Source organism: Athene cunicularia (assembly GCF_003259725.1).
Source record: "Athene cunicularia isolate RWA chromosome 3 unlocalized genomic scaffold, athCun1 chr3_part1, whole genome shotgun sequence".
In the NCBI taxonomy this organism is placed as follows: Eukaryota; Metazoa; Chordata; class Aves; order Strigiformes; family Strigidae; genus Athene; species Athene cunicularia.
The window spans coordinates 113,639,696-113,662,206 of NW_020799097.1; the positions used below are offsets into that span (position 1 = coordinate 113,639,696).

Here is a 22,511-nt window from a genome sequence, read left to right on the forward strand (position 1 = left end):
GGTCTTCTTGTTGATCTTTAAAAAGTAGGAATATTTGTTAGCAGCTTTGGAAAATCTATTTAAACTTTTTTGAAGTCAGTACAATGCTTATCCCAATCTGGAGTTAAAGACACACTGTGCATTGTCTGACAAGACAAAACCATTATCCTAAGTTAGAGGCTTGTAATAGTTACAAATATAATTGTGCACGAACAAAAGCAGGGTAAGATTTTCTGGAAACTTGAGTTACTTGCCTTCGTACGAATAATATAAAAACCCCCTCCTTTCGGAGTGAACTAGCTGGCTAACTGCCTACTGAAAAACGGTGGATTTGTTCACTCACCATACATTTGCTGAAGTCGTTTGGATCCACGCCAGGCAATGCTCTCATCAGTAGAGGTAGCATGTGTGTTGGACCTTCAGGAAACCACTTCCCCCCTGACACCAGACTACGAGCTACTCCAATGACACAGCTTAAAGTAGCTGTGAGCTGATGAGGTTCTGTCAACGTCTCAAGGGCAGGATATGTTCTATAACATTTAAGAGCAGTCATATTAGGAACAGTAATGTTTTCTTTGAAGACTTTAGAAACATAAGTGGATTGTACATGTTATTTTCTACAGAAAGAGTACACAATTTCTTAAAAAAAAAAAAAGTCAAGCTACTCAACGGTTCTAAAATTTTTTTCCCTTTTTTTTTTTTTCCAATGGACTTATTGTTGCTCTATTAGAAAACATTTTCATCAGTCCTATTCAGTGCAAAATCATAATTAAACATTTGTTAGCAGTCACAACATCAGAATTAATAACTGGATGGGCTCCTAAATTCAAAGCTATGATGATTTCTCACATTTGAACTTTAAGATAATGCAAGCTCTCTACTTAAAAGCCTAAGGGCCTTGTGGAAGCATGGAGGCTCATCCTGACTGCCTCTGAACAGATAAGGGATATATTATTTAATGCTACCTTAAAGTCCATACCTTTTTTATAAAAACCTGTTCAGTTACTGCGATCTTTAAACCTTTTTTGATGCTAAATACCTTTTCAGCAAACTGTCTAACACTTCCTCATGTTATCACTAACCCACAGTTCAAACCAGAGGCACAGTGGCACCCTGCCCTATGTCACCTGAAGCACAGAGTGCCTACATCTACTCAACAACATGAATCTGAACTGCAGCCAAGGCAAACATGCCAGTGAGAGTTTGAACTACGGAGCAGACGTTCAGTCTGCTCTCAGAATAGAAAAAGCAGTCAGACCCAATACGGGTGTCCACTGTTGTCGTCCTTACAACCGTTATGCTTGAAATGTGTTCGTATATGAGCAGATTTATCAAGTTTTTACAAATGTTAAGTCAGTAAGCTATGGAACTCGGGAAGGGCTCTTCTAATACTCTTTTCTCCTCTGTTTTTACAATACAAGTTGTTGAAGTACAAAAGACTGCACAGGAAGGGGAACATGGACAGGGTCTAGAAAGAAAGGTCATCATTGGGGTAGGCAAGAGTTACATTTTTCTTTTGGAATTTCAGGCACCAAGGCACTAGTAATAGGACCAACCAATTATTTTACACGGGCATGTGCTTATTTCCTTAAGAAGTCAGAAGCAAGGACAGCAATTTTAAACAATCTCTAACTGTAACATACTTTGACACACAACATAAAACTTATGCTTATTACTATAAACACACACAACACCATTATTTATACTTGCCCAGCTGAAAGCTACTAAGAAAGCAGGCATAAGGTGGCTCATGAATAAAAGGTAGAAAGCTGTTTTTTCAACTGATCCATCCACTACCTGCTACAAAATGCCAAGAGCAATACAAACAGCCTGAGGAGTACCCTGTATTGCACAACTACAAGCATCTCCCAGAAGCACTCCATTTGCCAGGTGCTCAAAAAAAAAAAAAAAAAAGAAATAACTTCAAGGGAAAACTAACCTCCTCCTTCATGCCCTGTCCTGACTCAGGTGATTGCTCAGGGGTGTGTATTAGCAGCTCCTCTCACCGCAAACATTCCCTCACAGCAAGGAAATTGCTTATCACTTAACATGACTGCTTAGCAGGTTGGTTTGTTGGCAAGGGAACAGGGAAGTTACTTCTTGCAGAACTTACTTCTCAAGTACAGGTGGAATTACTAATTCAGGACGCATCAGTGCAAGGTTCTGCAGGGCTTGGGCAGCCTCCAGGCTTCCAGTTTTACTAAACATAGCCAGAAGAACAGGTTGAATAATGCATTCTACAAAGTCTGTAACATCCTGATCAGTAAGCTTATGACTATCAGGCACAGGAGTTAACCAAGTCATTTTCTTGTAGCGCTCACGATGCAGTCTTCTGACAACACCACTGGGTAACCTCTGAAGTAGTTTCATCAGCTTGTTCTGTTGGATGGACAAAAAAACACTACTCAGTAGTTCCTTGGCAACAGCAGAATCCGAGCTGCTAAGTGTACAACAGACAATTTATAAGCCAGTATCTTGAAATTACACAGATGCAATAAAAAAATACTCATAAGAGCTCTAAAATACAATGGTCACATTTTGTCATTAAACTTCAGTTCCCAAAATATCAGTAGCTACGTGGCCAGCACTAGGCCTTAGGATCTAAAAAAACCCATAAAACACACACACAAAGGATATAGTCTGGAATCAAGATTACTTATGGGTAATAAGGACATCTTTGAGAGCATCCTCTGCACTTAGGAGTAAGCTAAGAGTCTATTCTAGAACAAGGCAGCTCCTCTGGCACTGCTTGGAGCAGACTTGCTATTTTAATCTGTACTTTCCAGCAGCTATTACGCAGAGATTATTCCTTTCTCTAGCAGAAGACTGCACTAGCTACACCATCAAAACTTTATTGCATATCTAGTTTGATAAAGCATAAAAGAGTTCTTTGCTTCGGTTAATCAAAACTAGATTTTGCTAACTTGGAGACAGTGGATCAGTAATGCAAAAACCATCTCATCTAAAGTACTACTGTTGGTGTATATTCCCCTCCTTTAAAGTGCCGATTTCTTTTTCCTAACTAAACACTAAATGGATGTCTAGTTCCGTATTTCTAAACTGCACTGGGGTTAGATGTTTGAAGAGGACTCCCATTAGCTATTGTCCTGACATCAGAGTAAAAGTACAATTTCAATGAGAGGACAATCGTGTATCTTGACAATTAAAGCTTCAAAATATTATACAACAGACAATCTGGCTGTTGGAGCACAGAGCACATTTAGCAACATGTCTGATTTGACAGGTTTGACCACGGAAATTACGGCTAAAGGCCCTGTCTTGACATGCAAAGAACTCACCAGCCAGCGCCCATTATTTGAAGGATGGTAAAAAGAAGCAATGCTATTGAACAATCCAGATAAATGCTTCTGCACTAGTTTACTTGGTCCACCCTGTAAAAAATAAAGACACAGATCTTTATTGCCTGGAATAAGTTGAAATGAACAGATAACACAGTAGTATGAGGTATAATTGAGTGCTATCACCACAGCAATACCTCAAATCATCAAATCACATTTGCAAACTCCCTCCCTTGCCCAGCCTCAGCTCCGCACTAAGTAGCAGGTTCTCTCCCTTCCATCTGATGAGGTTCAGTCTGAAAGGTCATTCAACTGTTCAGCAGGTCCCAAGTGTGTGCCCTCAGTGGTTCTCGTAGCTGGCTGCTCATTTCCAGGATGCCACAGACAGCAGCCCTGAAACAAACCTCTACATCCACTTTCCAAACTGACACTGAAATAATGCAGTTTAAAAGAAACCTTGGGCAAAAAGATAGCCTAAAAACATGCTTCTGCAGTGAGCTAAAGAGAACAAACAATTGTAAATACACATTTGCTTAAAGCTTTGCATTAGTTTCTGTTTCACTTCATGAAGAAGTTACCAACCATCATGGCTGTGATCCACATCACTGCATGTCCTACATCATAAGCATTTGTTAAGAACCTGGGAACAACAACTTGATTGCTTCCCACTGGAAGATTTAAACTCCTCAAAATTCTGGTAAAAATCTGAAAAAAGAAAATAAATAAGCATAAAATTAATTAACAAAGAACTGGCATAATCAAAATTTTAATCAAAAGGTGTTTTGTGGTTTGGGGATTTTTAAACAATCTAACTGCCAAAACCTCTTAGAAAATAAGTAAACTGAAAGATTCATATACACTATTTATCAAAAGAACATAATTAAGAGCCATTTCCACAAAAACATGGGGTTAGTGATACAACCAGACAGCACTTGTATGGTTAGGTATGTTGTTGCTTTGGTTTGGTTTGTAGTCAGATAACAGCAACAACTTCCAGTGCTGTCTGTAACAAAAGGATGGCTCAAATCATTCAAGTTAAACTTAAGTCTTCAAATGGATGCATCTCACTTGGAAAACTGGGCCACTGCAGTAGAAGACCCATACAGGGAAAAGGAATTATTCTTAGCATAGTAATACTAAAGGCTTATCTCAAAGTGAACAAAATAATCAAATGAGAAATATTACCTTTGGTACATATGGATCCCAGTCTATGTACCCGATGTTGTCAGTGGCCAAGCGAGCAAAAAGATTTACTAGATGCTGAAAACAACCATCAAAGGAGGAAATATCCATTAGAGTATACTTATAATAAAAGATGAGCAAACCCCTCAATCTATTTTACAGCTGCATGATAAAAGCTACCCCTGGCACTGAAGCACTTTTAAAGGGAAATTTGACTCTACTGGAAGCCACCAACACTGTATTCACAGCACATCTGAACTCCCACCTTCACAAGTCTAACTTGTTACTCATCCGAGCACTCACCCAGCAGGTAATTGCGATCTCAGTTCTGGGAGAGGCAGCCTGTCAGAATATACACCCTCACCCTCTTCAAATTTTTTTGTAAAGACATACTAATAGTGCTTTGAGAAGGTGCAGTCACACTCTCCCTCTCCTGTGCTCTGTGAATTAACATGCAAGTCAGAATGCACCCACTGCCGTTTTAAACCTCAACCATTTATTGTTAGTTAGAACAGCTCTGAAGGACCGTAGATGAACAACTGACAAACTTATGCTTGAGCTACATGTTGTCAAAGACTTGAGCTTTTGCTAAGAAATCTCTTTTCCCCTTTTGAGCACCTCTGAACTTCTCCCCATTTCTGAACAGCTTGCAGAAAGCAGAAGGCTCCTGGTAGTAGCTTATAGGCAGACACCTGGCAGTAGCTTATAGGCAGATACCTGGCCTAAGCTTCCGGGTCCTTACAACCCTACCACTATCTTATCAACCAGGTGTAGGAGATCCTTCATCTCTGCAGCAAAGATTTGGAGCAAACTCCAGGTGAGAGTTAGAAAAGAGATTTCCCAGCAAACCCACAAAACAGCTTAAGCAAAGCAAAAATGTCGTAACAGAACAGGCTCGTGTTTGGTGATTTCATCAACTTCTCTAACAGAAATCTGCTACCTACTTTCATAGCCTTTGTGTAGGGACTATTTGGATTGGTTACTGGAGAACATCCTAAGGAATATTCTGAAGAATGCCACCCTACCAACAAACCCATCAGAAATCCTTATACAAGCACAAGAGAGACAGGCTCTGTAGAAGACAGGAGGTTCGGAAAGAGGATAAAGAGGTATCCAAAGACAAACCAAATCTTGGCAAGGGAAAGGGCCCTGCGCCATCCAGTTTGGCTGCCAGTGCATCATCCTGGTCCTTGGTAAGTCTGACCAGAAAATAACACACTGTGCACACATTCTACATTAACATTGAGCTGAAGCAGCATAATGAGTACTTACGGTTGTCAATTCATCTCACCGTGCCTCCTTGCCAGCAGAGCTCTCTGCTGCGAGACAAATGTGGATACTGGCCTAAAATAGCATCTAAATATAGACGTGGAAAAAAATCCAACCAACATCTTGAAGGACTGTTTCACTCCTGCAGGATCCATCCTACTTAAAGCGTGCTTGCCTGTGCCGATGGCTGTCACATTTGTGAGCTTTGGTTTACACACATCTGTGGCTTGCAAACAGCAGAGGCATTAGCTGTCAGGTGGGATGGCACTATTTGCCTGTCTATAACCAATTCAACACTCCATCGCCAGAAGACAGTCTTGTGAGTCCAGAAGGGAACTGCAAGATGTCCTCAGCAAAGACAGTTATCAGGACTAAACAACAACGCAGATGAAGTCTCACTCTCATACCCTGATAAGTGAGAAAGCACACAGTCCACCAACATGCCTTTTACGAGCTTTTCCGAATAGGGAAATATCTACCAAGTCTCCAAGAGCCTTGATCCTTCTACCAGTATCCTGAAACTATGGCAAAGCCAAAAGGGTGGGCCTTAAATAATCCTGCCTAGTTCAGAGACAGATGTTCACAGAGGAGGAGTTCACCTCTCAGTCTGAAGGACAGGATAGTTTTGGAAAACCCAACCACTCAATTCAGGACAGTCACATCAGACACAGCTTGAAGCCAAGTGTTACATTTTCTGGAATGACCTATCTTTCTTGTTTGATACTAGGAAATACCCACGGGAAAAAAACCTTCCCAGGCACAAGGGCAATGAGTTCTATAGCTCCCCTGCAAACAGTCAGTCTAACTCCCACCCAAGCAAACCAAGGAAGAGCTTGCAGAGTACAGAGGCTTGAACTGGACTGCCCAGTCAGAACCCACATGTCTAGTTACCTGCATCCAAGCCTGATGAATTGAACAAGCCTTTCCTTAAGTAGTGACAAGACAGCAAAGGAAACCAGAAGTGAAAGCTTTGGGGAAAAAAATCGCTTGGACCTTCCAAGCAAACTGTCAGAATCCAGTGGAAGAAGGGAAAAATACCAGAGATGAGTTATGAAAGAGTGCTGACGATTATTTGTTAGACTGTTTGACAGAAACATCAAATCACGATACTGAAGTGCAGGCTGTCATCTTTCTGTCAGAAAGACTAGACAGAATTGTGATTTTCTTTTGGATAGCCATCAGAAAGGTGCAGAAGTGCCTACAGACAACCTCAAATAAAACATGGGCTATCACCCCATACAAATCTGGACAATTGCCAACTGCTGGAACAAAGACTGTCTTCCTTCATTTCTGATGGAACGTAACTCAAAGCTGGACGACCTCCACACAAGCCTTTTCACAAAGAAACTGCCAGAAACGGAGTGTGCTATAAAGGTGGCATTCAACTGTGTTTTGGAAAGCACCTTTCTCCAAAGACACTGAAAAGTCCTCCTCACGTATATAGGCAGATTAGTAACAGAAGGCAGATGGTGAAGCAGCTTAGGTTCATACCGTGTAGGGAAACACTCTGGTAATATGCCAAGTTTCACTGCAGTGAAGCCAAGGCACAGGTCAGCTGACACCAGCAGCACCTAAGCCGCTGGTGCTGTTATCTCAACAATGAGATTCTATTTTACTTCCCAAGTTCTTATCTAGTCATACAAGACAGACAAAATAGGCAGACAGGTCCATGGTAGACTATTTTCCTCAAAAGATACAGCCCAATGGTATTTTTGACCAAGGGGAATACAAGTTCTTCACTGTATCTGTGATGAAGGTGACAACTCATTGCAGCCGAGGCAAAGCATTACTAGTCACAGCTAGGGACCATGAAAGGTGTGTTAAGATATAAAAGATGGGACTTCACAGAATTATCACTTACAGAAAACACAATAGCCCTGTGCATCACTGTAAGCAATAGCAGGCAGTCTGGAAAATGCCAGCATTCCCAAGGCTAGAAAGAAAAGCCACCTGAGCTAGACATTAAACAATGTTCACCAAGCACAAGCACGCTCTCATTTGTTCAGACAGTAATTGCTTGCTAATGACCATGAAATTATTGTCATTGCTTTCTTGTACTAGTTAAAGCAGAAGGAAAAAAAAAATTCCATCAGTGTTTGACTTGAATGTCTTGCAAGCACATTGTAGGAATATTTAAATGGATTTCTTCTAGTCTAACTGAAAAGTACATACTTACCCCTTCCCATTGGGGAAGATTTTGAACCGACACCCAAAGGCCTATAAATTCATCAAACCAAAGCCTGAAAGAGAACAGAAGCGCAATGATTTTCATGTTGTGAAGGCAGCTCCCTCACTGGATATTCATCCCTCGTTTTGCCAGGTGGTCACAGAACTCACTGGTCCCTCAACTTCAACAAGAACCAGCATTGACCTGGAGGTGCTTGGCTGACCTTGCCCCCCACAGCACCCCCCTGCCCCAGCTCTGATCCTGAGTTGCAGTCCTTGCTGCTTTTACCTCCCCTCATCCTATTCTTTTCTGATCCCCTCCCTTACACACCAGTGTTTCCGCACGACTTTCCTCATGTACTTCAGCTTCACCATCCCACTGCACATCACCATCCCAACACAGGCCAAACAGATGAAAATAAATCACACCTGATTTCCCTCTACCTTAAAAGCTAAAATTTGTCCATATTGACTGACCGTTGTGAGTGTAATTTACTCTGAATTTATCTGAAGCCAAGAATGTAAACCCTCCATACCAGCCCTTTAAACTCATAAACTCTATATTCGCTCCCTTCCTTGAAGTTTTCACTAACCCTACAGCACAAATATACTTTTGACCTAACCAGCCTAAACAATCCCTGCATGCACTCAGCATCACTGGTTTACGTTTCGAAGTTCAACAGTTCTACCTTAAATATGACCCCCACACTGTCCCGTTCCACAAACACTTCTTTAATTCTCAAATTCATTCCTGTAGCCAGTCTACCAAGCGTCTCACTTTTCCACACCTTGACTGTGAACTGAAGACCTCTACTTCACCATCACTATCTGTAAGAACAGCTGTCCTCTAACCTACAGAAAGGACTCAAAGCCAGCCCAAGTTAAATCGAAGGTAGAACTTAAAGCTGCACTATGGTTAATGATTTTCACTTGTGGGACTGTTTAACTCAGCTTAGTTTGCTTTGTTGTATACTGTGTGCTTCACAGTGGAAAAGGGAGAACTGATTATAGAAGAGGTACTAAGATTCCCCCTCCTACCTCCTGGTTACTTTTACAAAAGAAGAATGCTGATAGAATTTGTCTTGAACTCCTTCCAAACATGCTGTTCAAAGCCATCACTCATTTTGGTGGTTGACTTCAAGTCACGCTGCATAAGGTGATTGCCTGCCTTTGCAACAGAATACTGTACAACAGACATTCAATTACTCTTACCTGAAACCTTTCTGGTGAAGTTCAGGAGGAAGGGTTGTAGGTAGAAATAGCTCAAAGTAGGTGATAGCCTTTTGCATGGTGACATCAAAGGGACACATTAAAGGCCTCCATTCATCCAGCATCTCTGCAGTGGCATCTTCTGGAAAATACCTGAAAACACAGAAACCACTGAACATATACAGGCTTGGCTTTAGAGTTTAGGTCTTTTCTAAACATATTTAGAACTATTTACTAACTTGCTATAGATCTTAGTTTTACAGTCAGATCATGTACCTAGGGGCAATAGACTGGCAGTTTCAACTCCACTTAAACTTCACGAAACACAAAGTTAAGATGAAGGACATCACGGTGCATCATTTTAATACCATAAATGTAAGAACACTCTTGTCTTGTTTAACCAGAAAAGTTTCTGTAGAATGCAAAGCCGTTCTGATGTGAAGGCTGGTCAAAAACTAACAACTATGATTCACATTTAATACCATACAAAAGAACATTACTTTAACGGCACTTGGAACATTTATCAAAATATTACAAGAACACCTGTAATTTAACTTTTTTAAAAAAAAAATATCCATGCAATGCAGTATTTAAAATGCACACCAGATATAACTGTTTATACAACATAACAATTGCAGTTGATATAGGGCCAGTTGGAGTAACATTATCTGTCCCAAACTTAAATTATATTTTTCAAGAGACAAATACCGCATTTTCATTTTTTAAACACTGTTTCAATAGCTTTGCATTCATAACAGTTACCAGGAAAGCCAGCACTGAAACCTAACAGGTTTTATTTAGCTACAAAACCGTATGTATTTGGGAGAAGTGTAATGTTGTGTTATCCTTATGTTCCCCATACTCATAGTGTATGTTTAGAACAGCATCTTCTACAGGAACACTCAATGGAGTAACACCAGTATGTCAAAGTGTTCCCATGGGAGTGTTCCCATGGAAGCAGGTAACTGCAGTGGCCACATGAATGGTAAAACACACGTCTCATTGCATCTTTGTGGTACCTTCAGCTGCCAACAAGGTCAATCAGTGCAGACAGCAGGACTCGCTCAGGCACACACTTACCCAGTGAACCTAACACCACAGAGATGCAAAAGACACTGTGGCCTTATCTAGTGACATCCTGGCTTAATGATTAGATTTTAAACCAAGGCTGTTTAAAAAAGAACCCCAAACAAACAAAACAGCCTTACACTCTGTTTAAATACTGTAACATGGAACATGCCAGTCATTTTTGGTTTGTTTTAACCAGCCTATGAACCTGAGGGACTGATCATTCATGATGCAGTAAAAATCAAGAAGTCTCTACCCTCCACCCTAATCTTCTTCAACAAGGTGGGACTATATCAGCCAAGGAATGACTACTAGGGTGGGGTGTTTTTCTTGTGTTTTTTCTTAAAAAAAACAAACCTTAAATCACTATTAAACACATGAGCTTTTAAAAAAAAAACCATCCAAACAATGAACACTTACGGTCTGCAGCTCTTCACAAGTGTTTTCAGAACACTTTCTACAGAACTAAAAGAAGAGAGGAGACATTAGGGATCGTGTAATACGAAATTTCAGTGACAGCACAAAATAAGCAACCATTTGCTGAGTTTTCCCTCAAGAGTTTAAGGTAACATTGACGCAATTAGATGTCTTCTGTGAACATGCAGCAGCTAATTGCCTTCTACACAGGCCTAAGCATAATGATTCAATTTGCTCTGCTCATCTCCCAGTTCTACTTCTCATATACTACTCGATTTACTGCATTTAGGTGCAGAACTGTTATGTTTCCTATAATATCTGTCCTACGTTTTATCCATGAACCACCAGCAGAGCAAGATAACTTCTTCAGGAAATTGAAAACAGAAAAAAATGTTTATAGACTTCATAAATATTTGTAAGGTAAATAAAGGCAATACACTTCAGAAAGTTATTAGATTCCAAACATGCTTTTGAACCTGCTTTTGATTTTTGCCCAGGAATTCTAAGACAGACAAGTGCACTATATGCAAATCAATGGTTTTCTCATTAGCTTCCCTCACAATTAACAGCTGATTTCAACAGTGTTTTCAGCCACAGCAAGAAAACATTTCAGAAATAATTTCAATACCAATTGTCACAGGATGCCATCAAAGCACTGAAAAAAGACTAAGAATAAACTCAAATAATAAAAGGGAGAGGGAGGTGAGCAAGATCCAACAATGGAACCATAAAGATAGTAAATTACCATGTTACTCAAATTTTCTGTTAATTACAAGACAAGCTCAAGACTAAATTGCACTTTTACCAAAAAACATTTGCTGAATTAAAATAAGAACAGCACATTTTCTGACAAAACAACTTCCTTTTAGTTGTATTTCCCATACTCTTAACAGAGAAACTGCATCCTTTAGTTCATCATGAAAAACTATCATATATAACACTTTTTTGATCAGAAAAAGATGATACAAAAAATGTATCATCTTCAGAATTTTACAAATATCAGTTTAGGTCAATTAATGGAGACACACAAATACTGAGCATGCACACACACACACTCTCTCTCTCTAGTCCTGCAAAACATCAACTGATCCCATACAAGCAGGAGGAATATAAAATGGATAAACCTCTATTTCCCTTCACCATCTCAACATTCACTGAAAGCCAACAAAAGCCCACTCTGTCTTCGTGACACTACTTCATTTTAAGCAGGTCTCTAGAAGATGCAAATTCTGCACATTTTATGAAGCAGTGACAAAGTAAATGCATGATCTCTCCCAGAAAGAAAATTTTCAGCTGACTGACAGTTTCTAGTATGTGAAGAGGAATTGCCGACCATCCACTAAACAAAGACAGCATTTAACTCTGCAAGCAGCTCATAAAGATTCCAGGTTGAAGTGAATACTGTCCTTGAAAGAGTTAGGAAATAGTTAACAGTTGTTCCAGGAGTAAACAAACAAAGCATAAACCAGCAACATTCCTTAAAAGCAATAAAGATTAACATGGAAAAAACTTTGTGTGACAAAATAAACCAAAAAAGCTATCTCCATATTATCACACTCCACTGAAGTAAACCATTGCTAAGGAAAACCTGGTAAGAAACACTGATGCCAGAGATTACTAAATCTTTCAAATACACAAGCTTTCAGTCTGATCTCAGCATTTAGTGGAAGAGAGCGAAGGAGAATGATTGGAAGGGATGTCCCCTCCTGGCTTCTGATCACAAATTTGGAATGGAAGCCAGAAGGTAAAAAACAGCAGCAGACCATTTGGTACATAAGGAAATTTTCACCCAAGACACAGTTTAATTACAGAGGAACCACAGAAGACATCTTGCAGGATTCCTGTCTGATAACTGCTAGCTAGGACAGGACAGGACAGCAGAGCTGGGGAGAACCAGACAGCTGCTTACTGTTGTCGTCATCCCTTTGGACCAACTCTCACACACTTTTTAGCAGCGGCTTCTGTTGAACTTTTGGTTAGACCTTCTGTTACTGCAGAACTGCTCAAAAATATCTACAGTTGTCACCCTCACCAATTTCTGTACTCTGCTCAAGTAGTAAACTTGGGCTCGGATTAACAGAGCACAAGAACAAACGACTCTGCACCTGAACCACACCAGACTGGGTCACCCTGCCACAGTTGATACTGCTCCCCTTGCTCAAGCACTTACTGCTGACCATTGGACAAGGTATTACCTTGGTAACCAAGAGATAACGAATCCATTTACACTGGAAGGTCTCCCCTATTAATTACTGAAACAACAGCATATTTAATAACATAAAGGAACATTTTTCATCCCATTCCATTTTCTTTTATCTCCTCCTAATTACCTGAAGTATTATTAGTTTATTGTATGTTGCCACATGGATATATTTATAACACCCAACAAAGCTATTAACCCGCTTATTTTGGCACCACATGACTACTTTCTTTTTTTGGAAAGGATGTGACCATATAAATGCATAAATCTGGGGGTTGTTTTCCCCTGCATTTGCAAAGAGAAACATGTTTAAACTGACATCATCAACCCTTACATTATCAAAAAAGCATCAAAAGCACAGTTTTCAGTACAGATTCAGACCTTAAGTGGAATTCTAGCCCTGCAGTGGACACTCCATTACAAGAGCCTAAATTAAGACCATGAAAAGAGCAACCAGCTATAGCTTCACAAATTGTTCCAGTGAATTTGTAATTACAGTGGCCCAAATACCAATCTCTCATTTGATTAGTACAGCTGAAAACTTCTTCCTAAACAAACCCAAGCAAAGCCACAAACTGCAATTCCACATCCATTTCTACCAGTGTTGTGAATCTATGTACACCCTGAAACTCCTGATACGGTTTTCATTGCAAAAATTTACAAAAACTCTTCAGATACAGACACTTTATTTCAGAGTTCCCAGCTCCAAGGTTGTTATGGGGTGTCTTTTCCAGCAGGTATTACCTCACTGCTAAAGCACTTTCCATGATTTCATCGTCTTTAATAGCAAGATACAGTTACTCAGTAACAAGCACTCCTACACCAATACTGATTTTCTCCATATTCAGACACAGCAATTAAACAAATGTAAAATTTCCCTTTCATTTGACCCTTGGAGTATGTATGCTGGTTAAATTAGTTAGCAACTAGCCACTTTATCAGCCACTTCACACACGGTATCTTGTTCCCCAATTAGAAAGGTTTACATACAGTGCGACATTCTCATAAACAGTGGTGTCATGTTAACATTGGTTTTCCAATACAATTATTTATGCAGAAAATTACACCTGTGTGACAAGTGTTACAGTCTAACAGAACATGCAGAAGATGACACATCGGCCAGAGCTGAACAAAACAAAAAGTCATTCTTACCACCTATGTAATACATTAAGCACAAATGTTTTAGGTGAAGACAAGCCTGGTCGATATGAACTGAATGTAAAAAAAAAATAAATTAATTAAAACAGTAGTTAAATTAACAGCTATAAATCAAATCAATCAGTTTTTAAAAGAATCTCTTGACTTCCACCAAAATATTCCCCCTCAAAATTGATGTTTAAAAAAAATAAGCACCGTATGAGAACAAATCGCACTGCATATTAAGATGGAGTGTCTGGTATCTAATACAGTTAATAAAAGCTCAACATTTCAGACAGACCATCACAACTGATATATTCCTCCCAGCTTAACCTCCTCTTCCCTCTTGGAACAGTCCCCTCCCCACTGCACAAGTTCCTCTCAGAGTAAATGCCAAGTGAGTAGACAACATCCCCGCGGAGCAGACTGTGCAGTTATCAGTAGTGATGCTGGCACAGGCATAAAATAAATCAACTAAAAAAGCCCCTGCTCTTTCTGACTTTCATTTACAAGTAATCTCTACAATGAGCAAAATAATGCAATTTAGCAATTATTTTTCCAGCTACTTAGCCACAAGAAATGCATGAAATGCTCTGTGACAAGGTACAAGGCTACATGTATTGTCTGTTCCTGTCACTTATCAGCAACAGGATCTTCAATTCAGTAAACCACTGAGAGCACTTCAATATCTCTGGACAGAATTTTTTTTAAAGCTAATTAACCACGCATTTCTTTATGTTAAGTTTCTTCCAACAAACATAATGCGTTACCCATGAAATATTTTTTATCATCTGTAATTTGTAGAGCAGGACCTTCTCTAATTGGAGTTATTACAAAAACTGCAATTTTGTAAATTTGACAGATGGGGAGGAATTGGCAGCGCAAAGAAAGCAAAACACCCAAGTTTTTATTTTCCAAATCAGTTTCAAAATCAATTTCAAAAATTCTTAACTGGGAAAAAAATTTCATCATATCATATCATATCATATCATATCATCACTTTGAGTACACATACATATGTATATGCATTTTTGAGAGAAGTTACTTTACTTTTTTTGTGTGCATAGTGATTTACACCTAGATTTCATGTAGTGACAGTGGTACAGCACATATTCCAGAACAGTTATAATTTTTTTCCCAAACCCTTGTTGTGAAATAAAAGAAAAACGCAGATATTTAACCTGAATAACATTAAAAAATATTAAACCCGTTAAACTGTGGATTGACATCCTAAAAAAAGTTCAAGAGCCCTGTTCCAGCATATTTAGAAATTAACTCACATTCATAAACATAACAATTCAGTGGCAGAAAAATACAGATTATTTAGGACAGTCTTGCATGCAAATACTGAAATAATTCATAACTTTAAAATGTGAGCAAAATATTTACTGTGTACTAAATACCAGATATTAAAAAATTACCAAGTGCTTTCAAGCATTACAGGTGCTTATAACCTATAAAATGATTTAAAATGCAAACTTACTTGGGAAACCAATTTAATCCTAGATGTTCTGTTTTGGAGTATAATATCCTTTCCAACATTTCATAAAGTGGTCTCCACGGTAACTCTAAATCATCTCTGGAAAGTAGTTCTTTTTTCCTAATAGAAAACAAACCACCAAAGAAGGATCACTGAGGCTTACACACTCCCAAGAAGGCAGTGCCCATGAGAACCCCCAGCTGAGTGCTCTGCATCACAGGCAGGCTGCAGGAAGGGCAGGCAGGGAGCAGGCAGCCTCTTGCAGCCCTCCTGCACCAACAGGAGCTGTCCTGGCTTCACGGAAAGTCTGACTCAGGGAAATAAAGGTCGCCAAGCCCTGAGACAGTCTTCACATTCTGCCTGTTTGAGATTCAACCCTAACACTTGGCTGATATCCCTTCTTTTCCTAACAGAGGAAAAAAAATCTGGCACTGTTTCCCTTTGAACAGAACTCCCAAAGCTTTGAAAGGGACAAGGTGTTTGTGTTACAAGAGCTCTTTGCAACCCACATCATCTGTGCAGGGGAGGTGAAGTAACCTATATCTGAACATTCTATTACACTAAAGGATGTGACAACCTTAAGCAAGTGAAGTGATCAACTCAAGACGGAAGTCTCAGTTGTCAGCAGGAATCTGTACTTACTTTAACAGGTTTATCAACAGGCGTGCAAATCCTTGCATCATGCTGATCTCCAGTTTGGGAATTGTTACCAACTCATACAACAATTTGATAAAAAGCACATGATCTTCTCGGCTAAATTTTCTCCCATATAATCGAATGTATCTGCAAACAAGACACAAGATGAGTTAGCAAGATTTTTAAACATTTCCATTTTATCTACAAACTGAGCCAGACTCCGACTGACTTGCTGTTAATGAAAAAAAATTAAAGCATGCTTTGCAAGTCCAACAAGAACCCAAAGATATATAGCAAGGGAAGACTGACAACCAAAACCTGCTACAGAAAAAAAAGAAAGACCAAGTTTATGATCTAAGATTCTAGAAATACTGTAACTTCATGCTCACACCAGATGCCACCAAAACAAGGATCATACTCTTTCACCTTAGCTCAAGATGTTATAGCCCTTAAATTTAGTATTTCCATATCTCCATGTGTTCTAATTATCTTAAAAAAAAAACCCAAAACCAAACAAAACACAAAAACTGTCACAAGCAACCTTATTAGACTCTATCCTTTTCAGCTAGGGCACTTCAAGAAGGACACAGGACACAATCCAGAAGCTAATTAAAAATAAAACAAAAGTCTCAAGCAAAGCCCACACGTGACAGCTTCCAGTAAGGCTGAACCACTGATGTAGGCACCGCAGTTTGCTGGCAGCCTGTCCCACTGCTATGCCTTGGATTCACTACTTTAAGGAAGTGCAGATCCATTAGGACTGACTGGGGAGGAAGTACTTGCTCTTTTCAAATACAGATTGAACCAAAGAACATGTTTAAAGTCATAAAAGATAATTTTAACTAGCTAAAACTACATAAGGTTCTAGTGTGGCTTTGTAGGTGTCACAACTAAAAATTACTGCTCCTCTTGAAGCACACTTCCCTTCTCATTACTGCTCCAACTATTCCTTGAGGATTTTGAAGAAGCCTTACTGGTGTGCTGTACCCCAGGTAGCAGTTAGAGAACGCATACAAGATACACACCCCTATAAAACTATTATTTGAGAAGCCTGTTTACTGTTTCTAAGAGTTAGTTGAGGATGGATTGATTTCTTTGCTCAACGCACACCAGCAGAGCATCAAGGCTTGTTCTGGCCATGAGACAAACGTCAGCTCTATGTTCCACTTCCTTTTTCCTCTTTCCATTGATTTCAAGGGAAGATTTCTACATTCGATGGGCACTATTTTCACTAATGCTAATTTCCATGTGCTCTACTTATTTCAGATACAAAAGGAAAGCAACAAAACACAGGATGACCCACTCTTCTACCACAGGAACCTAAATTACCTGAATTGGCCAGAGTTACTATCTACCTATACAATTACACTAACAACAGTTGAACACGTACACTTTTTACATGCCTTAGGCAAAAAGAATCCCCAGGAAAAAAAAAAAAAGGTGACACGATTTTGTGAAGGCTAGCAGAAGTATATAATTAAACCATACTTACTTTTAATTGCGGTATTTTGCCTTGTAAAAGCATACATCCGTTATACAGCGTATGGGAAAAAACCCGTATGAAAGTTTGGAAGCTTTCTCAAGCTAAATGGGGTAACAATCAGGACAAGACAAAAATTTCATAAGTAAACCTAAGAGCTATTCCTAGGCTGTCAAAAGCAAAAGCATATGCCTTGAAAACAGTCTGCTAGACCTAACAGGACAGTCAGAGGCCTTTTGTACAACCATGAGAGAGAGGAGCAGGCACACAGTCCTATCAGTTCCACTTGGTCACTGCCTCAGGGTTCACTTACTGATTAATAAAAGGTAAGACAGTGTTTGATGCAATTACCAAACTCAACAGGAGTTCGCCAACAAGAGTTTGTACTTTCCACAACAGCACACATCTGGGAAGGAAAACACCAGTTATGCAGCAGTACCAAGGGCTCATTTCACCAGGGAACAGAGGGTTCTGAAATCAAGTTTAACCTTTAGTAACTTCAGTTCATTATCCTTCAGCCACATCAATTTGCAGGTACTTCTCCACTCTCTTATACAAGCTCATAAGAAACAAAAATTACTGGTTTCACTGCTTCATGTACAACTTAAAGAAACTGCAAAAGCCTGAAAAATAAGTTTTAACTACAGAAAAACACTACACAAGATCTAATTAATCTGTCAGCCTTGCTATATATAACCAAAATGTTTGGCTGGTTACCTTTCTTGATGTTAGCTAACAGCAGTTCTATTACACAAAATGCTGTTTATGAAACAGAAGCAAACAGAAATGAACACAAAGATGTCACTATGTCCAAGAAGCAGAACTAGATGCCAAATTGCCCCCGTATTTACAGCTTCTTTATACAGGTGGGGGAGGCAGATTTTATAACTGTCAATTATTGGTCTTAATCCAGTTGTGCATTATGACAATGACAAAAAAGAATTAATTCTAGGAAGAGGCTAATTGTCTTTTCCACAAGATTAAACAAGCAAAATCTAACAGAAGGGAACTGCAGTATTTTTGGAAGATCCCCTCACAAAGGATGAAGTATCACCATTACTAAATAAATAATATAGGCAGAACTTCATGAATCCTCAAGGATGACTAGGGGCTAACTGCAGATATGCATGTTCATCATATAAATGGTGGCTCTTCAGGATAAAGAAAGTAATTGTTAATTGGGTTATTGGGGGGAAAAATAATTCTAGAACTAGACTGCTGCAAACCAAAAAATACTACATAGAGATGATTCTTGAAATCGTATTTCTACTGCCCTTCCGATTGCTGTTTTAAGAAAGCTATCCAAGGTTTTATGAGCTTTCAATCTCCACCACTCAGCTGCAAGCAGGATAGATAAGTTGTCCTTCACTGTGCTGCTCCACTGCGCTCCAATTTGGAGTTGAGCTACGTGGAAAGAAAAAGTGCAACAAAACACACCCACCCACCCACCCTAAAAAACATGTTTTGGAAGTGAAAATGCTGTTTGCAGCTCCGTCCTTCTGCAGAGTACAGCATCTCTGGAGATGGCAAAATACAACAAAAAAAAATTAGAACCAAAAAGCCAATTCCCTATTCCAAGAGTATTAGGTATCCAATCTCTCACTGTACAACTACAATAGACCTATTTTTAGGAAACGTACCATCGTATCAAGTGGACATCCTAAATTGCCCTAGAAAGTTGGCTGCTCTGCCACAGTGAAAAAGTGCCTTTGCTCATGAAGCCGAGTAAAGCGCTTGCCTAAATCCATAGCTAGCTATCTGCATTTTCTAACACAGAGAACAGGACTATGACTGGTCTGAAAGCTGGTTTTTGAGAAATTATGTGAAAAACAATGAATCATGCTCAACAAGACTATTTAAATCATGTATACAGTATACACCCCCCTGCCCCTGATGCATCTGATAAAGATGAGAGGGAAATGGGTGTAAAAGCATATTTATACAAAACAGTGATTAAAACACTTCAGCAAAGTCCTATTAAAATGTTTTCATCCTCGCTTTAACTTTGTGTCCTTTCATTCTAAATCGAATCAGTTGGGTTGCATTTTTTCCACACCTTACAGCAAGGCAGTTAAATGTCATTTTTAACAAGCACATGATATAACACTGCCAGGAACAGAAACCGTGTCCCACAGCTCTAAAAACACTGCCCTTGCCTACCGAAACAGAAAGTACAGCAAGACATCCGTGTGTTTTCTGGGCTGCAGAGACAACTACGTGTACAATAATTATTAAATGTTATTACACTAATATGCTCATTTACAGGCTACGGTCTAAAAAAAAAAATAATCAAAACGTAGATCTACACATGAAGTTTCTGTGTAGAACATGGAAGAGGGAAAAACTGAACAGCAGCCTATTTTTGACCTAGAGACCATAGAAAGTATGAGGCAAGTCCATTTAAACAACTGATTTTGACACAACCTGCTTTCTCGCCACTGTGCCCCAGCCCCCCCCAGGAGTAAACGATACATTTGAGATTGGGTGGTCTACTTTCACAGCTGGATTAGCATTTTAAAAGATGCAGATTTACTAACTAAAGCTAGAGAAATCTTGGGGTAATGACTACAAATTTAAACACCAGTATCTGAGGCAAGCAGTTTTACTTGCGTAAGGAAGGAGTCCCACTGAATCGTAACTAACTTAAGTAACTGCACTATTCCTGTCTTCACAGGACAGAAAGTTCTCTCACCACACTCCACACACGCATCCCAATCAAGGAACCAGTTAGCATCATTGAAAAGTGTATAGAGAAGAATTCTGCAAATCAGCTAGCAGACATTATATTGGATAAAGTTAAATTTTGTTGTTTTTTTTTTCCTCCCTACTCTGTGACATCAGCAAGCTGAAACAGCAGACCTTAAGACGAAACTATGTGTACGTCATGTTTTCAGCTGTTGGGAGGAGTACAAGAAATACAACACATCAGGTTCAAACTTCATCAAATAGTAACTTACACTCAAATTTTTAATTCAAAAAAAGATTTGTTTCACTTTCATTCTTCATACTCTGCAGGGTTTCCGCGGGTTGTACAAAGCTGCCAGCACCTGAGGAGGTGTAACTCGACTATTATATAATCTTCAGGCAATCTTTTCCCTCACTTATATGTACATACATATTACAGTGATGCTATTAACACTTGCATCTGTGCAAGAAATAGATTAGAGACATACCAGTTACAGTTCTGAATTACAAATTATTTCACAGAATACTGTGAGAATACTGGCTTTTCTAACTCAGATGTTTGCAGCAAAGCTAAGCAGTGATCTTACCACTGTGAAGATGCTTTTACCAAATAAACATGCTATTTGTTACAGCTGGCCAGCAGGGAAAAAGGCATGAAGTTGATTGGGAGGTGCACCACCCACTAATCAAGTCATCAAACTTTTGATTTTCCTGTCATTACCCTCTATTTTGACTTGGGTATGACATCAGAACACCATATGGTTGGCAGTGTTTTCATCTAGACCTAAACCTTTATTAACATATTTCATCCCGCGGAAGTACTTTGTCAAGTTAAACTAAGCAGCAAACCATCTCTCATGTTAAGTATACCAGTTTATTTTTAAGCCCAGCCCACTGTTTCCTTCCCTACCTACATCCAAAGAAATTCAGTGTCTTACTGCATATAATATGCCACAAAGAAATCTTGGGACTAACAGGCATCAGACAACTTGCAAACACACACAATAAATGCAAACCTCAAAGAGTAGGTGTGAAACCACAAATTAGAACCTCCTGACCTTTCTGTGATTCATCAAGTAGCATAGCAGCAGCTCTCAATAGGCTAAAAATTCACTGCCCTGCAGCCTAAACCGGGAACAGCAATTGCAATCCACACAGTGAGTAATAGGGCAATTCTAGCACAACCCTACATGCTCTCAGAGGACTGATGTGCCACATTTGGCCTATTTAGCTCATGCTGATCTCTCTCGTAGTAGAAACTGCTACATTCTATTACTACACCAAGTTGTACCACAGGTAGAAAAACAACAGGTGCCACTGAAACCGGTACGAGCTAGCAGATGGCTGGGGGCGTCGGGTGGGAAAGGAAACAGTATTCAGCTGGTTCCAAGCAGGTTCAAACTGTCACCTAACACAAACATGTGAGTCATTTTGCAACCATCAATGTAATTCTATCTAAGAAGGCCTCCTGGCAAATATAAAGCCACATTTCAATACACACATATCAAACGCATTTGACTGCCCAATCTATATTAAATTCCCAATATTTTAAAAATTACTTATACATGGAGGAAAGTTCTGAGTTAAGATCTCAAACTGCACAGAACACACACATTTCATAATTTCTAGCACGTAGCAAACACCATTTATGGAGACGCCCAGAGCATTCAGCACAAAGCCAGGATAAACATCCCCAGCAAGATGTTTTACTGACAGATGCTACAGGAGTCACTGTCATACGATGCCACTTTCAGTGCCAGAGTACCCAAAAGAAAAAAGGGTTAAATATGCTTTGTAAAACTAAGAGAAATCTGTTCCACCGAGCGCTATCTACGAAACCACGGTGTTTTTATCTGTATTAAAAACCCCTCGCCAACAGACGTAGCAGAACCAACCAACATCAACATCGACGACCCCGTGCTACAGCACGAGCAAGGTATCAAGGGCATCAGAGGTGTTGACACAGCATTAAGCCGGATTTTTAATCCTGCTAGCGCTGAACTAACGAATAGCCTGTCTCGAGAAAGACTTCACGTTCCCAGAGCAGAAGTTCCGCGGAAATGGTATCACGCACAACGCGCTGAACAAGGAGAGAGGTGAAACGGTGGCCAAATGCCTCCAAGAAAAGAAATAAACCCCGAAACCAACAATGAAACCCAGAAAGTCAAATCCGGGAAGTTTCAGCGAGGAGAGGCGAGGCACTGGAAGCGAAGGCACCTTTGTCCCCGTTCCCTCTGCGGGCCTTGTGTAAGCGCCGGGCTGCCCCCGCCCGCGGCCCGGGCTGGGCAAGCGACAGCCGGTCCC

At 39.7% G+C, this 22,511-nt stretch overlaps 1 protein-coding gene across 1 annotated transcript in view; it reads right to left on the minus strand.

The window, feature by feature from the left end:
* Window positions 1-16,185, minus strand: part of PSME4 (proteasome activator subunit 4) — a 61,225-nt gene extending 45,040 nt beyond the window's left edge. Inside the window, exons 1-10 of the mRNA XM_026845248.1 lie at window positions 16,049-16,185; window positions 15,410-15,526; window positions 10,593-10,637; window positions 9,108-9,257; window positions 7,906-7,969; window positions 4,464-4,538; window positions 3,861-3,983; window positions 3,279-3,371; window positions 2,093-2,358; window positions 323-509 (exon numbers count right to left, since the gene is read on the minus strand). Coding sequence (XP_026701049.1) covers window positions 323-509; window positions 2,093-2,358; window positions 3,279-3,371; window positions 3,861-3,983; window positions 4,464-4,538; window positions 7,906-7,969; window positions 9,108-9,257; window positions 10,593-10,637; window positions 15,410-15,526; window positions 16,049-16,089 — 1,161 coding nt within the window. The 5' untranslated portion in view covers window positions 16,090-16,185. The remainder of the gene's footprint in view (window positions 1-322; window positions 510-2,092; window positions 2,359-3,278; window positions 3,372-3,860; window positions 3,984-4,463; window positions 4,539-7,905; window positions 7,970-9,107; window positions 9,258-10,592; window positions 10,638-15,409; window positions 15,527-16,048) is intronic.
* Between the last annotated feature and the right edge of the window lie 6,326 nt (window positions 16,186-22,511).